The 16,735-nt window shown below is 52.0% G+C and overlaps 5 protein-coding genes across 5 annotated transcripts; 3 read left to right on the top strand and 2 right to left on the bottom strand.

The window, feature by feature from the left end:
• Window positions 1–237: 237 nt before the first annotated feature.
• On the top strand, window positions 238–1,395 carry NCS54_00761100 (Nitroalkane oxidase; the record flags this gene model as incomplete). The annotated part of the gene is made up of 2 exons (XM_053153027.1): window positions 238–531; window positions 580–1,395. 2 exons carry the CDS (start codon window positions 238–240, stop codon window positions 1,393–1,395), a joined length of 1,110 nt encoding a protein of 369 aa, XP_053009002.1.
• Window positions 1,396–3,294: 1,899 nt separating this feature from the next.
• NCS54_00761000 (Rhamnogalacturonan endolyase) lies at window positions 3,295–7,831 on the top strand (the record flags this gene model as incomplete). Its single annotated transcript, XM_053153026.1, has 9 exons — window positions 3,295–3,511; window positions 3,561–4,138; window positions 4,188–5,089; window positions 5,413–5,435; window positions 5,488–5,524; window positions 5,572–5,855; window positions 5,901–5,947; window positions 6,004–6,295; window positions 6,756–7,831. 9 exons carry the CDS (start codon window positions 3,295–3,297, stop codon window positions 7,829–7,831), a joined length of 3,456 nt encoding a protein of 1,151 aa, XP_053009001.1.
• A 95-nt stretch (window positions 7,832–7,926) lies between these two features.
• On the bottom strand, window positions 7,927–8,927 carry NCS54_00760900 (Cytochrome P450 monooxygenase vrtE; the record flags this gene model as incomplete). The annotated part of the gene is made up of 2 exons (XM_053153025.1): window positions 7,927–8,577; window positions 8,634–8,927. 2 exons carry the CDS (start codon window positions 8,925–8,927, stop codon window positions 7,927–7,929), a joined length of 945 nt encoding a protein of 314 aa, XP_053009000.1.
• A 751-nt stretch (window positions 8,928–9,678) lies between these two features.
• Window positions 9,679–11,510, bottom strand: NCS54_00760800 (Amino-oxidase domain-containing protein; the record flags this gene model as incomplete). The annotated part of the gene is made up of 3 exons (XM_053153024.1): window positions 9,679–10,884; window positions 11,020–11,267; window positions 11,324–11,510. The coding sequence occupies 3 exons, from the start codon at window positions 11,508–11,510 to the stop codon at window positions 9,679–9,681; spliced, it is 1,641 nt and encodes a 546-aa protein (XP_053008999.1).
• A 334-nt stretch (window positions 11,511–11,844) lies between these two features.
• On the top strand, window positions 11,845–16,366 carry NCS54_00760700 (Hypothetical protein; the record flags this gene model as incomplete). Its single annotated transcript, XM_053153023.1, has 12 exons — window positions 11,845–11,874; window positions 11,967–12,298; window positions 12,352–12,710; window positions 12,767–13,407; window positions 13,463–13,624; window positions 13,686–14,257; window positions 14,525–14,681; window positions 14,753–14,783; window positions 14,841–15,077; window positions 15,129–15,397; window positions 15,454–15,711; window positions 15,764–16,366. 12 exons carry the CDS (start codon window positions 11,845–11,847, stop codon window positions 16,364–16,366), a joined length of 3,651 nt encoding a protein of 1,216 aa, XP_053008998.1.
• Between the last annotated feature and the right edge of the window lie 369 nt (window positions 16,367–16,735).

Here is a 16,735-nt window from a genome sequence, read left to right as displayed (position 1 = left end):
TATATCTTGAACCTCATCTTGGACTTCATCATGATTGAGTTTACTCTTACCCAATCTCAGACAGATGCCCAGTAGAACGCTCGGGAATTTGCGTCAACCGTCCTTAAGAAGGCTGCTGCTGAATACAGCCCTCACCAGGACCAGAAGTCCCGCTTCCAGGCGACTCGCCCATTTTACAGGCAAGCAGTGCAGCATGGCCTGGTCAAAGGCCAAATTCCTGTCCCATTGGGGGGCACCATGGAGAGTCTAGCTCACTCCGCCATCGTTCTCGAAGAGTTGTTCGCGGTTGAACCCGCTGCCTTCATTACAATCGTCGCAACGGCCCTGGGACTGATGCCACTCATTCTGAGCGGCACCCCTGCTCGACAGGAAAAGTACTTAAAGCCTTTCCTGTCTAGGCAAGGTGAGCCCCTTGCCAGTTTGATGCATTCAGAGCCGAATGGAACTGCAAATTGGCTCGAGAAGGGAGGACCAGGCCGCCAGACAACAGCCAGGAAGGTTGGAAATGAATGGATTATCAATGGCGAGAAGGTTTGTGGCCTTTTGACTCCAACCGGATATATACTAATCAATATCCAGCTTTGGACCTCGAACAGCGCCGGTTGGGGTGAAGAGGGAGCAGATCTTGCGTGCGTCGTGTGCAGGCTTTCCGATGATGCCTCCAAGACCCAAGACCCCAACATTGACCCCGCTTCACTCATTATGATCCTCCTTGTTACGCCGGAGGTCATCGCAAACAATCCGAAAGAAGCATACCAGGTTCTAGGGGAGCCGGAGCTTGCGGGCCACATCACCACCTCTGGCCCGCACGCTCGCTTCACCGAGTTCCGTTTCCCTTACGAAAATATGCTCTGTCCTCACGGAGAGGGTGCACCTATCGTCGAGACATCTTTCACCGTATCCGCAGCCCTCGTTGGTGCGATGGCTGTTGGTACAATGCGCGCAGCCTTTGATGAAGCCCTTGCCTTCGCCAAGTCTGACACGCGCGGTGGCTCCAAGCCCATCATTCAGTACCAGAGTGTGGCTGACAAGCTCATCGACTGTAAGATGCGGATCGAAACGAGCCGTCTTCTGTTGTGGAAAGCGGTTTGTAAGCTTGATGACCCTGCGGTTGATTGGAAGGTGAAGCTCGAGATCTCGATGCAGGCAGAGATTTATTCGACAGATTGGGCTGTCGACTGTGTTGTGGATGCCATGAAGGCGGTTGGCATGAAGTCGTATGCAAAGGACATGTCGTTCCCCAGATTGCTGAACGAGGCTATGTGCTACCCTTTGTTTGATGGGGGTAATATTGGGCTTCGTCGGCGACAAATACAGCGTCTCATGACTGAAGAGGAATACAAGCCATGGGAGGCAACCTACAGCTCTCGGGGAGTAGAGAAAGGGCGCTTGTAGGATCAGACAGTTATATTCATTATATACTTCTTGATGGAACAGGCTTCCAATAACTCTGTCCTCCAGAGCCTTGACACTTGGCTCTCAACACCAGCAATGTCTGGATTCTTGGGCTCTCTGGACGTTGTTTGCACACTGTGGTTTCCTCCTCCTTTCCTGGACATTCGCCTTTTAGAGGAGTCGCGTGCTAAATATCTACCAGTTTCCTTGGCGGCTATTCGTTTCATATCCAATGGAGTCCATCCTCGTCACTTTCGAGTTTAGTATCGGCATTAAATACAGAGCTGTGTGCAAAACTAAACCGGGACGACAGTTTCGTAACTTCTCACCCGTCTGTTAAGCTCATTAATAACCAAGTCGTGCATGTATTTTTTCATATATACCTCACCAACAAATCTGTGCTCCTTGCCCTCCCGGCGTAACAGCATTGGGGTAAAGCATCCCAAGGGCACGTAGATCTCGTCGTCCCCGTGAGCACTACCAGCAACGATGGCGTATTTTCCACTCTCCGTGATACAGAATCGCCGACCGGGTACTATCAGATCCAAGGCCTTCATGACCCTAGTGTCCGGGGTACGCTCAGTCTCCTCCAACTCCCGGGCCAGGGCACCGATCCAGCCATCGGTTTCCAGCCAACGGAGCCAGACTTCCTGCAGATAGTTGACGGTACCATATACTTCCTTCATCCACCCTCTTGCTGTGACATCCACTGGCGTAAACACAGAGTCTGCAAGCATTAAGCTGCACAATGCCTGGTGCGCCGGTTCCTAAAATTCGTACTCAGTGATAACTACTGAGCGCCACTGAAGGAAATCTGTCAAGATTCCGTCGTAGGAGGTGTTAGGTGAGAGAGAGACTAAGCGATTGACGATTTTGTCAATGGGGATGGCAAGCATCTTGAGCTTTCGCCGTCTTGAAAAGATTGACACCGCAGCAGGCAGGCCTCTCGACGCATCAAAGCTGTTCCAACACTGGGTACTCTTCTTTCAGGCTCTTGGTAGCCTGCAGTATAGGCTCCACGGCCGCGGTATACACTTTGAGTCTGGAAAAGCTGTAACTCACCGGAATGCGATTTCGCTCTTCAGGTTTCAAGAAGCCCAAGACTTCGTAGATCTTATCTCGAGGGTCCAGGCATTCGTGTAGTGATGTCAACCAGATGGCATACCCTAGACCAATGCCCAGCTTGATGTGACCATGTCGGAATAATTGCGGACCGTGGGAGCCCGATGCAACCGACATGATGATTCCCCTCTTCGTAGTATGAGTCCGGGGAGAGAATTCGGAATCCAAATGATGTCGGTGGTGCCGGAGAGCCGAAGATGTGAGAGTGAGCGCAGACAGGGGTAACTTGGCGGGACCGCAATACACATCGACGGTTCGACCGTTGCACACCTCTTGGATAGTCCATAGGCAGAGTCTTCTAAAACTCGGAACGTCGGCTCGGATCTCGGGGCCGTGGGGCAATATAGGCAACATGGCCGAGTAAATTATAAAGCTCAATGATGCAAGACATGCACCTATGGCGATTATAACTAGGGTCAATTTCTCTGGCCAACCCAGATCCCAGTATCGATGACGCGACCGCCTGGGTCGGAGCTTCGACCGCTCCAGAAAGAAGTCTATCTCCATTTATGGCAGTACACCCGAGGAATGAACCATAGCAATTGGAGCGCAAAATATTTACAAAGGAACAACATTCAATTATTCCAGCTATCATACTTAGGTGTCATCGATCCCGTCATCGTTGACCCATCTGCGGCATGGCTGTCACCATCTCGTTTTGGCCTGGTGTGATGGGGCATGATTCTACTCTAGGCCTGCCTCCATTAGTATATAAAAGCTTAGGAGCTGCGTCGCAATATTGTGGAACAGTCGAAACCCTAGATGCTACCTTTCATGATGCGGCTCCAACTACTCTCCCTCTTGACGTTTCTCAGCCCTCTTGTGGGTGCGAGCAGAGGCCCGTTCTTGCAAGAGACAGGTGATGGCTCTTGGGTCATTGGCAATGATCTATGGAATGTCACCCAAGGACCTGTTTATGCTAAGAAACTCTTTTGGCAAGGGATCCCCGGGGCAGACTTGGTCGGGTCTGCCTCTGGCCACTATGTCGGATACGGTACGTCGTCTTGTTCTTCGGGAGTCTAAAGCTAATCTTGTTTCTGTAGACGGAGAGAGCAACCTTGTCTTCACTGACGCCAGAGTGGCAGCAAAAGGGACGCACTTTATTGACGTCAGCTTCGAAGCTACCTCTGGAGACCTCCACTGGGTCATCTTTGACGACCTCTCCGGAGCATATCAATACTTTGTCAACCGCGCCCTGCCCGATATTAGCATCTTCCGTACTCTTTGGAGACTATCCCCAGACTACTTCACTCACGGGCGAACCCATCTCAAGGATGAGCCACTCCCCGACTTCTCGCTCTTTTCCACGGGCACCAACGTGCAAGATGAGACCTGGCAACTCGCCGATGGGTCATACATCACGAAGTATGACTGGTCCAATGCTGTCAGGGACCGCGACTTTTATGGGGTTTACGGCTCAAAAGTCGGTTCCTGGTGGATTCATCCTTCGACCGAGTACTACAACAGCGATCACCTCAGTCAAACCTTGACTGTTCACCGGGAGAGCAAGACTGGCGATGCAGTGCAGCTCAACGTCGTGCAAGACACTTCTCACTTCCGAGTTGGCCAAAAGACTTTCCAACCACCCGGAAAGATCTGGGGTCCTTGGCTATGGTACCTGGTGAGTCTCCATTCTGCTGGCTCTGATGGACCAGTAAGATAACCCTAAGCAGAACAATGGCAGTCGAGTCGACGCTGCACACAAACGGCAGAAGGAGCTTCGGCACTTCCCATACAACTGGCTTGACAACAAGGCCTATAGTGCGAGAGGCGGCGTGCAAGGAACCCTTCGCCTTTCTGACGGTCGCCCAGCTTCCAATGCAGCCGTCTTCCTCGGCGACACTGACACTTCTATTCGGCCATCTGTTCAGGGAAGCAACTACTACTATACTACTTACACCAACGATAAAGGTCGATTCTCGTTCGATGACATCCGAACCGGGTCCTACGGTCTCTATGCCTGGTCAAACGGAGGAAAGCTCGCTGATGTCTACACCAACTTCACCAAGTCAGATATCACTATCACCAAGGACAAGACCCTGAACTTGGGCCAATTGAACTGGAAAGTGAAGGATAGAGCGAAGCGGATCTGGCAAGTCGGGGCCTTTGACAAAACGGCGCGAGGATTCAAGAACGGAGGGGTTCCATACCAACATGGCGTGGCCGAGGATAGCCCTGCCAACTTGACATTTACCATCGGCAAATCTCAAGACTCAGACTGGTACTACGCATCCTCCGCGATCGGAACGTGGACCATCGAGTTCGAGATCTCAAAGGAGGACCTTGCAGCCAACAAGGCAGCGCTGCTGAGCGTTTCACTCGCTGGATACTCACAAAGCGCAGCACTCGACATAGACGTCAACGGGAAAGTCTACGGCTCGTTGAGCAAGAACGTCTTGACGAGTGACCCTGCCCTCTACCGGTCCGGCAAGACCAGTGGCGAATGGCGCTTCGTTCAGTACGAGATTGAGCCAGACGCGTTGAAGGAGGGCGTCAATACGGCTGGGTTTACTGTCACGCGGTATACCAAATGGAGAGGCTTTCTGTGGGATAGCATTATCTTGGAGTGGGCGTGAGAAGATAAGGTCGGAGTGGACGTCAAGATGAGACTTAAGCGGCGCCTAAATCACATCTCTCAAAATGACATTCTTGGGCCTCTTTCAACTTCAGAACTAGATAAAGCCGAATATAGTGATGACTAAAGTCATCTAAGGCCTTTTCTCAGGAACATGGCGCTTTGAGAGTGCCTTATTCCCATTTCACACTTCGTCGTGCTACCAGCTTCCCATGATAGTTCATGCGCTGGAACGATGATCAGGGAGCGTTACACCCCGGTTGAGGGACCTTTACCACCTGATGCTATAAGCAAGCCTCATGATTGGCAGAACCTTTTAGCCGGAAGATAGACATCCGCCTAGGTAGGCTTGATCATATGTGTGACCTCAATCAAGCGGAATCCTCAAGTGAAAGGGTTCCCCGAGGACGACAAGCAGGTTTACGAGACCTAGTGCGTTGTTCCCTGCGTTAAACTCGGTGTTACTAACAAGGGAGCAGCTGGCCTATAGCCCAGCAGGAGGCACGTTCTCATCCCCGGATGCTGAAGACGCAAGCGGCGCTTCTATCTATCTTCACCGCCCCTCCCGAGTCAGACATCTCGCTTAGCACTCCGCTGGCGTATTCGGATCGGCTTCGAGTTAAGAATCCAAAAGATGCTAAATTCGCCTTGGGTCCTCCCATAGATGGAGGCAGTATTGAGCGATGGGAGGACCCCACTTACCGCCAGGTTTACGAGAAGATCCTAGCAGGGAAGTGGGAAGAGTTTGACGTCTGGGAGATGGGTAAGTTTGGACCTTTTGGGAAAATGACTCAACTGATTCCGATAGACAAGCGTGCCGATGCGGTCCAAGGCCTGTATCCTAGGCCTGGTAGTGTGAGCACTCTTACTAAATATTTACCGGATTGCTTGTCGTTGCGGACTGAGAAAAGACAGGTCTATTCCGCTCGTGGCAAGGCTGGACCTCCCTGTCTGAGACAGGTCCCACTGAGGGAACTTTACTCGTTTACCCTTTCATTCGTGAACACAGTGCCTATCTGCTGATGCGTCCTTTGGTCAAGCCGAAGAAGCCCAAGTCCGACTTCCAGGGCGGAAAGGCCTTCTTAGCCCCCGATAACTGGGAGCTGGATTTTGAAACTACCAACTTCCCAGACTCTCCTCACCATCGCAAAGAGGGAGTTAAACGACGTGACACACCCTCACCTGGAACTATTGCGAACCATTGTATGCATGCCAAAGGTATATCCTGGCGATTCAGTGTGGTGGCATAGTGGTGAGTTATGGTTTACTGACCCCCACTCTCTTGCGAACAGCTGACTGACCCAGTTACCTGTTTCAAGACGCCATTCATGCCGTAGAATCACAACATGGTGGGCAGAACGCTGCGGCAGTTTTCTAATTACTTAGACTATACTTAGCACTTTCTGGTAATATAAACCTAATATAGTTGGTTTATCCCTTAGGAAACACACGATCGTCACAGCTAATTGGCTCTCCCTGTTGGGATCCGTTGTTTTGACGGATCAATGACTATTCCGATCCATTGGTGGTTGAGATGTGGATGTCTTCTTGTCCATGCTTACCCTGGTTAGCGGCTCATTTCAACACACCCCTCCTCGTGCTTCTACCTACGCTATCGTTGCTTGATTCGCCAGCAATGACTGGAAAATGGTCTCTGATATAGACATTGACAGAGACGGTCAGGAAATTCTTGACGTCTGTTCATACCATCGAACCGACTATGACCTGTGTCTGATCCGCACACGTCCACATGAACTCCAAGCAATCGCACCATGCCTTCGAACATGCTTCGACACACGACCTAGTTCCGAACTTGGTCTCTTGGATCGCCTCTCCCCGGAGCTCCTGTTTGAAATCCTCCTCCAAATCGATATCGCGTCCTATCTCTGTTTCCGCCAGGTCAACCGGCGCGCTCGAGCCGTCGCAACGCGGCTACGCGAATACGAGCTCGTTTCCACGCATGGACTCGAGGGCCTGACAGCACTGATGCGCACCAGACTGACGGCCAACTTCACAATCTGGGATCTGTATGAACCCCTTGTGACGTACAGCTGCAAATTCTGCCCTCGTTTCGGAGGCTTCCTGCACCTCTTTGACTGCACGCGGTGCTGCTTTGCCTGCCTCATTCATGCCCCCGAGTTGCGCGGAACGGACCATAGTTTGACGGACAAACTTTGCCAAACTCTGGATATATCCAAACCCCAGCCTGGTATGGAACTGGGACCTGTGCTGCATACCGTGCCCGGGAGGTTCTGCCTAGAGTATTACAAAAAGGCTTATTTCCTCCCTCGAGAACTCCTCTCGATGCCTCAAGTTGTCTCGGCACTCGCCTCGCTCGGTGTACCTCACGAAGCCGTTGGCCCGGCTTTGGAGGAGCAGAGAGACAAGTGGAGTTACCGATTTGCGGCAGCTACAGCGTACCCCTGGTACGACGTGGAAAAAGTAGAAGCTGACCGCGGCGTCAACTGCAAAGCGATCCATCTCCACCTCGAGAAGAATTCACCCTACGGCTCACGCCTGGCAGCTGGGCGCAATCTCCCAATGATCACCACACCCGAGTTTCAGCATAGCAGGTTGGTGTTTTCAAGGGGTGGCTTCTTGGGGCACTTTAAGACCTGCAGTTTTGCGCAGAAACTATGGAGGGGGAGGGAGGATGGGGAGCTGCCGGCGACCGAGTCTCGGTTTATGCGCTTGAGGGGTGGTCTTGACACGGAAGATGAGGATGGGGTGCCTTTGTGATGCTGTGAGCATATTTCAAGAGCCAAGGGAGTTGAAATATGGTGACGCCCTCACCGGAGGTCAGGAGGGCGTAATAGAGTCCGAAGGATGTATCTCTATGCTGTGGAGGATGATCTGAGATGAAATTTTCTTAAGTCGGGAGGAGTTCTATGCCTTAAGGAACAAAAGAACCTTATACCCTGTTTGACTAAGAATTTATCGACAAAATCGAGCTTCTGGCGGCTCTCGTTCTTCTCGTTGGCTTGATGTCTTCGCTCCTCGTCGATCAGCCGCTTGGCGAGCCTGTCGTGTGCGAATTTTGCTACCGGTCCGGTCCGGCTGGTAAGTCTCGCGACAATAGGGTTCTTCTTGAGAAGATAATCCAGCGTGGGCACCTGACCGATGACGGCGTTGTAATCCATGGATGAATTGAGCCGTGCGATTATGCCATCGATGTCCCGGCCTGCTTGTAGAAAGCCAAATGGCTCACTGCATGTCAATTCTCCAATGACATCAAAGGCGTAGTACTGAAGCCAGTCAAAAAGAGGGCATGAGACGGAAGGGGCCAAGTATCGTCGATCAAGCTCTTCAAACAATGACAAGATTGCCTGGTCCACCAAAGGTTCGTAATCCGTCAGTGTTGACATGGAATAAGCGTTTGAAATTGGGCGTTTGATTGCAGCATGAAACCTCTCGTTGATGGTTGTGAACAAGGTCGGCGCGGCTCTTCCGTTGACCAGTTGCTGTTGCACGACGTAAAACTCGCTCTAAATGTTTCAGGTTAGCCAAGGGAAACTGGCCATGGCAGATGGATGATTAGCACCTTTGCGTAGGGTTCCTTGACGTTGTAAATCTTGTTCACATCCTTCAGGTTTCGAATGCTGACGACGCGAGGACCTATTCGCACGTCGTCTCCAAACCGCTCGTGAAGTGCGATGAGGTCCATGTGATTTTTGCCCCGAGATACATTCCACAGCCTGTACAGGTTGGATACCCTCGCTGCAAACGGCCCACGAATTTCTCTTACGCCCGTCGCAAAGATGTTGCTCAAGATGTGGACGATGGCCAAAACCATGCCCGTGCCCACCAGGAGGTATGCCGAGCTTTCAACCACCATGTTCGAGGAGTAAACCTTTGAGGGACTCAGTCACGAAGCAGAAGTGGTTCGATGCGAGGGCAGGGTCGTTCAGGCGGATTAACTCGCCAAGAAGAGGAACAAGAGCGGTGCCGTAACTTGGGTGATTCGTTTGGTAGACGCCCGGTAGCCGCTCAGTTCCAGCAATGGGTTACAATAACTGAGAGTGGGGATGAAGAGTAGCATTATTTTGACCCTTCAAGCTCATACTAGTACCTAACTTGAAATGGTCACCGGCCCTTGTCCAGGAGTGCCCGGACCACGGGGAACTCGGGCCGTAGGCTGAAGAGGGGGAAGTAGTGGATCTTCCGATTGCTGGATTAAAGTCTGATTGGCTTTGCCCAGGGGGTTAATACGCAACCCCTCTCTTCATCAGAGGAACAAACGGGGGAGGGCATCTTCGGAAGACAATGCCCCCTGGGTACAGGCTTCTTAGAGATGAATGCCTTCGGAACCCGGAAATTCTGGAGAATCCTACGGCTGGCTCAATGGGAGATTGCCAAACCGAAGTTTGACGATGCAATACACTCACTGTATTAGCCCTGATAGCTATGCTACCTCTCCCCAGACCAGAGTTATATGGCTAGAAATCGTTCTACTTGTTGGGTCCTATATCTCATAGACATCTGCGGGATATTTAAGGACAGTTGAGTCCCTTAAAAGGTAGAGCTTTGTTTCTGAAAGAGTAGAGTTACTGTGTAGATGTATTGACCCGTTTGTTAAACTGTTCTAACTAGAGCTTGGAAGCTTGCAGCCCACCCCTGTGCTGGCGGTTACCAGAAGACTCATTCGCCTCGGGTCTCTTCTTAAACTTATGCTGAGCCTGGACAACTTGATGAGCGGTTTGTGCACCAATCTGCACCGCCCCGTCGATCCAGCCACGCCAGCCGTCAGACCAGTCAGCATTAGCAAACCAGACGTTTCCATGCGGCAACTGCAAGGCTTTGAGATATTTCGTAACAAAGTCTGGCGGTGGCATACACCACGCCCCCCGAGCGAACTCATCCGCGTTCCAATCATGGCTGACCTGAAGTAACCAATCAGTCAAGGACTTGCCAACTGGAACCAAGCCCAGCCAGGTCAAGGTCAGAAAGGGCTGAACAAGACTTACAATACGCTCCACAACAATCTCTCGGCCTTCCTGGGGTGCCAAGTGCCGCAGAGCCTTTTGAACTGAGTCAATGTTCCGAAGGTGAATGCCGTTGCGCGCATCGGGGTCTGGCCCAAAGGCCACCACGTGGGTATTGTTGGCGGGAGTGAGCCCATCACCGAACGCAGAGACGAACCCTTTACCTGGAGAGCCAAGCGAAGTCCATGACAGCAAGTCAGACCCCTTGACTTCAAAATGGATCTTGTTACACTTGTTCACTTGGCCCTGGCGAGCTGCCTCAACTTTGGTCGGCGGCAGAGGCGGATCAAACTGAATCGACGTCAAGACGTTCAGAGGCACGGTGCAGATGACGGCTGCGGCACGCCAGGCTTGACCTTGTCGTGACCGAACGGTCATGATGTCATTTGCCTCTTGGATACTCATGACCGGCGTGGAAAAGCTATATGACAGCTGGCCCGTCGAAACGGCGTGGTCAAAAATGCGTCGATGAAGGGTGCTATTGCCACTACCCAGGCGAGTGTGCAGGGCGATGTCATTCAGCCCGAGAGCGGTATGTCCTCCGAGAACCCACCAGAGAAGAACGGTAACGTAGCCTATCTGGCCAACCTCAGCGCCGCCCATCTGCTGGAGGATGGCAACCAGCATGGTCATTTCGTTGGTTGAAAGTTCGTCTCTGATTTCATCCAGGCGATCCTGACAGGACATCTTGTCTAGTTTAGCAATCAGTTCTGGTGACTGATCGGTGCCGAAGGCGTATTTCCAGGAATGACGCAAGTAGTCGCCATCGGAATTGCAGAACAAGGCAAAAACACGCGAGTACATTGCGGCCTAATTTTTCGAGTTAGTGCATGGGCCGGGCGAGGAACTTGTGATGCTATAGATGTGAAAGGAAACGTGTTGTCTGGAAGCAGCCTCTAGTTAAGCAGTTTCTTTCTATAGGCAAAAGGAACCGTCACCACCTACCTCATCCTCATGCGAGAGTTTAAGCTGACCTTTGTTGGTGCAGAGAGTCGAGTAATCGAGGCGGGATCCCGGGTTTTGGGTCACCACCCAGTCATTTTCGAGGCCGTAAAGGGATATTTCGCGGTAGATGTGAGGCATATGCCAGTGCATCCAAGTGCCTCCCATTTCGTAGTTGAACCCGTCGATCGAAGCGTTCCACGTTCTACCTCCGAGCCGGTCTCGACCCTCCAGCAGGAGTGTCTTCTTGCCTGTCGCCAAAGTCAACGTTGTGTTCGCTGGCTAGTGAACCTAAGTAAGGGCCTACCTTGGGTCGAGAGATCCCGGCTGGCAATGAGACCAGCATATCCGGCTCCAACGATGATAACGTCGTAAATATCATCCTGGTTCGACCTGATGCGCTGGGGAGGGTCAACTACTCCAATCGTTGGGAGACCCTCGACGAAGCCCGTTGACGGAGTCCAACTGAAGCCTTCGCTGCTGTTCTTTATCATGATGTCGCATAAACGCGTGTTAGTGCGTCAAGTCATTAGATCTGATGGCATGGCGGACGATTCACGGATATAATAAACCTAGGGGCTAGCCTCCGGCCAGTGGGGATAAACTTGGTTAAAGGAAGAATACGTGATTGGACGCGTAGATTTAATCCGCTACCCCCGCTTGAGACTGTCATTCCAGCTCCCACCTCGACGCTGGAGCCGTTCAGTTCAGCATCAATCCAACATTGTGTACGACGGGCAGACAGAGAGGAATTGACGGCAGCACTGCAAGCGATATCGGATCATGCTGCAGCCTCAACATCATGTATCGATTCGAAGAAAGGTCACCATGGCCTGTCAAGTATGCCGCAAACGAAGGGTAGGTTCGTTGACAATCCCTTACTTGAGCCAGTCTTTATGACATCCGCCTGTCAGCCATATCTATCCTTGTGCTAATGTCGACGCCGAAAGATCAAATGTTCAGGCGTTGTGCCCTGCCAATATTGCGTTGCTAACAAGAGACAATGTTGGATCGATAAATCAGGCCGCGGCCGACGAGGGCCTCGCCCCCAGGCGCCAGGCGGCAATAAATCAGCTGCCAAGACGCCGCCACCATTAGGGTCCACGGTCATCAGGCCCAGCTCTGTCACTTTGGTGGCCGATGCGTCAACCCATGCTGAATCGATCCGAGACCAAGACGGCGACGACGACGAGTCTGGGGATGAACCTGACACTCCGCCGGTACCGCTGTGTCAATCCGACATCGAACGCGTCTTGTTTGAAGGCAAGTCGGCAAGTAATCCGTGCGTAAAGCGTTTCTCTGTTCAAAGATAGCTGGCTTATAACATGGACACAGCTCGGATAAGACTTATCTAGGCCTTGTCTGCCACCTACTAGAACTACACTGCAGGCGAACAGGCGTGTTTCTAGCTAGGGTATTGTCCACGGAAGAATTCGTGCGAGGATTGAACTCGGGAGTTTGCCCTCGACACCTGATTTTGGCCATTTGCGCTTGCAACGTCAGGTTTTCGGTCCACATTTTGACACGACCAAGTGACAGCAGCAATCTCGCGTCTTATTTCGAACAGCAAGCAAGACATGGACTAGACAGTCCTCTGGTGAATGGTTTCGGAATAGCCGACATATATACGTACTGCTTTCTGGTAGAGTGTGCTATCAATTCGGGGGCCGGGGGCAGAGCCTGGCCGGACATCGGTGAGATGGCCTCAAATCCTTGGGGAACTCAGTCGCTAATCCGTTTTCCTTGCAAGCACTGGCTGAAAGCCTTATCCAACTAAAAAGTGCCGGCCAAGCACCTGATACTGATGCACAGCATCGCCAGGGCCTGACGGCTGCTTCTCAGTACCTCGCCGTCGCGAGAGCAATCATGTGCATTGGGAACCCTGATCTACACTCGATGCAGCAAAAAACTGTCCACAGCAGCCTACCAACTCGTATGCCTGGTACACCTGCTTTGAAGAGACTTTGGATCCTCCTGCAGATCCAAGAACTATGTGGCAAGCCTTTTGCACAGCATGAACCCCGACCTTGGGATGAAAACTCCGAGTTCCGATGCGTTCAAGAAGAACTTGATGGGTACTTGATAAGGTGGCCTGGGACCTTTGTGACTAAGCCCTCGACCGACGGCACGCCAGATGCCTGTCCCAATGACGCGGAAACGTCTGTAGCTCTGTTGGTCAGCCATTGCAGCGTCATCTTGCTGAACCGCACATTCCTGCCGATACCTAGGAAGACGATTGGGTGTTCGGGAGTGGAAACTGATATCCACTGGGTCAGTTTCCCTTCAGCTCCAGACCTATTCATCAAGGAGCGGATCAGTCGATGCGAAGCCAGCGTGGCCGCTATCTGCCTTATTTGTAAAGACATGATTGCAAATGGCGAGATTTTTGCAGTAAGTCTCACAAGAACTCACATGGGTCTCTATCCTATACTAATAGAATTGAAAGCAATCATTCTGGATAGGCTTTTCATGTGCCCTATGTGCACTAGTCGTCATCAATCGTTTGCATGCAAGTTCTACCCCGAGACACAAATTAGTTGAAAACCTCAAGTTCACTCTCACCACCATCGTGTCGCTAAGGCAGTTCCTGAGGCCAGCCAATGACTGGGTATGTTTGTGTTTAGCATCTACCAGGGTGGTTTTCTTTTTACTTACGGCGATTTGTGTAGGCTTACATGCTTTTTCGCATTTACGATGCTGCTACTTGTCCAGCTCAGGAAGACTCTCCTGCAAAGAATTCTTTCCTGACCTATTTCAGCCGCTATCCAGGCATCCAAGATGTGATCAGGGTCCCTTTATCCTGGAAATCCTCGCCTGTCCCATCACCATGGCAGAAGGGCACCACCCCTCGCGGCCCCACACGATTGGAGACCCCTATGATGCAACATGAAAATACATGTCAGGAAGCTTCTTGGATTGAAGTCTACACGGAGCAGCTAGACCAGCCGCAACCAGCCAACACGAAAGATGCTGCTGAAAGCGCCGAAACACCGACAGCCTGTGCTTCAGTACAGCCTGTGCCGAATGATGGATCCAGTGTTAATATCTCGGAGATGCTAGATTTGATCTTTGAGAACAATGGGGCACAGGCACCAGGACTCTCAAGGACACCCACGGCAACTGGAGTTTGGCCTGGTCCCCCTGTCGATGTAAACATGGACTTTCAGAGTATCCAGAGCCTTTTGAGTGTATTTCCGACTGATTGGCTTGATTTGGAAGACAGCATAGAGTTAGAGGACGGGTTAGTTGTCTCGGTTCAGGCAATCGACAATGATGGCCTTTGGCCTGAGTAATTCATAGAATAACGACTACAACAGGACAGGCCAAAGCTCAGGAAAGCCTGTATGGGAGCAGTTTGCGAAGTCATTGCGAGCCAGAACGACGTCAGCGTAGAGGTTTTCATACCAAGCATAATGTTGACGGCTAGTCCCGGCAATACAATACACTCGCTGTTTGCTCATTTGAAACAGGTTGCTCAGAGGATTTCAAAGACTGCTTTATTAGTTAGCCCCCTCGGCATCGTCATGATAATTCCGCATCTTGGCTCGGAATCTATTGAAGAGAGGTCACGTGTTGCCCAAAAGCTAGCCGATTCTCTTATCTACATTGGAAAGCTTCCCCGCACCTTCGCCTTCCTCAAGTCATGTTCCGAACCCATAACAAAGGTACAATGCAGCAGGATATAGCGACGATGGAGAAGCGCAATGACCATGGGTCGTGTTGGACTTGTGTGAAGCGTCAAATAAGATGCGATGGGGGCCTGCCACGTAAGTCTTTCACTCTTCGGACCCATGGCCAAGGCAAGGCCTCACAATCCAATCCAGGCTGCGATACTTGCGCCAAGCATCGTGTCCGGTGCCGTGGGTTCGGAATCCAGATTCGATTGCCAGATGATGTTGCATCTAGATCAGGGTCACGGAAAGGCAAGAAGCGACTGAACGAGCGCAGCGCGGGCTCGTCACCTCGGCCACCGATCGACGCACACGTGCAGTCGCTTTCGGCATGGATGCCCTGGCCTGGCCTGACCCGAAAGGACAGCTTCTTCATGCAGCACTTCTTGCGCAAGTCCCTCCTCATCAAATGTGGGCGCTGATTGTCTAACGATGGAACAGAAAACATCTCCAAGATCGCACTGGCGGTTGACTACGATGGAAACGGATATCGCCAATTACTACCGCTAGCTATGGAAGAGCCAGCGCTAGCGAATGGAATCCTAGCAGTCGCCTCTTCTCACCACAATCGTTGGCAGGGCGTGCAAGACACAGATTCCGGGGCATATCTCAGGGCCAGCACAGCGGCTCTGTCACAAAGATTCAGACAGCCACCCCTCATCGGCACTCCAACTACTTTGGCTACCATGTTAATCTTGGTCTCTTTCGAGGTAGGGTCATCGTAAACCCCCCCTTCCAATTTGCGTGTCAAGCATAACCGTACCAGGTGTTTTCCGGCTCAAATCGCTGGCAGACCCATTACAACGCCATCCGCGGTTGGGTCAAGTCTCGAGGCCAAGACTGCGATGTGAGCCCATTCCTCAAGGCGTGGGTCTGCTTGCTGGACACACAGTACAGCCTCAACTCTGGTCAACCTGGCATATCAGGGCTTGAAGCTTGGCTGGACACACAGCCGGACCCGGGGCAGGCTGAAGACACCATCGACGTTCTGTTCGGTTGCTCCACCCAACTACCACGCCTAATGGTATGCATACCTCGTCCGTACGGTTTCGAGATGAGTGCTGACCATATCCCAGCGTGCTGCATCTGAGCTCGAATTATCGCGCTCCACCGGCAAGCTTCCACAGCAGGAGGTGCTGGCCAGCGCCGAGGCTCTGCAAGCCGCGATCCGCCAGACGCAAATACCAGAAGGATCCGAACCATCATTAGGAGTTGTGTGCCAGCAGAGTCGCTGTCAGTTCACTACCTTGCTGTCGATGGATAAGGCAGAACTATGTCGACGGATGGTAGCCACAGCCGAGATCTTCCGTCACTGCCTTCATCTCTTCGTGTTTCGTGTAAGCCATGGCCCCAGTATTCCCCTAAGCGACGAGATGCAGGATTCGCTCCGGGTGGCTCTTGATTTGCTCCCCATTGTGCCTGATGCGTTGGGCCCCGGTGCAAACCTCGGTTGGTGCCTTGTCATTATCGGTTCCGAGCTGGATCTTGTCGAGGAACGTAGCTACATCCGGTCACGATGGGCCGCCCTGGAGATTTTGGGAATACACAACTGCTACAACGGCAAACGAGGGCTGGAGGCAGTGTGGGCTCATCGTGATGGATCGCAGGGGTTGGCTACGGGGGCTCGGCGCTGGCAGGACGTCATGCAGGATCGAGGAGAGACGCAAATTTTGATATAGCGGACTACTTTCCATGGGTCTCCAGGCGGCCCAAGCACCTGTACACACACTCTCTTTTCCACTAGCCATAATTCCTGTTCTTATCTCTCTGCATCCATCACAGGTGAGGGCTCGGACGGGCGGCAATCTTGTAAGCGACTGCGAATCGAGGAGTAGAAAAGGTAACGGTGCTATTTCTGTGTATGAAAAAGGTATCCCCAGGTAGAAGGACGGCCTTGTCCCCAACCTCGTCTTCTAGCCACAGTTCACCTTGGAGTCATCAGCCAGTTAGTCTATCCGTAACTTTTTGCGAACCGTCTCCGAGTTCACAGTGTAGCCTTGGCATACCTTTCAGCACTATGCCAGTCTCATCATGGTCATAGAAGGGAG

The sequence above is a fragment of the Fusarium falciforme genome, chromosome 6 (assembly GCF_026873545.1).
Source record: "Fusarium falciforme chromosome 6, complete sequence".
Lineage (NCBI taxonomy): Eukaryota > Fungi > Ascomycota > Sordariomycetes > Hypocreales > Nectriaceae > Fusarium > Fusarium falciforme.
The sequence above is the reverse complement of the archived record's forward strand: the minus strand, read 5'-3'. Positions and strand labels throughout refer to the sequence as shown.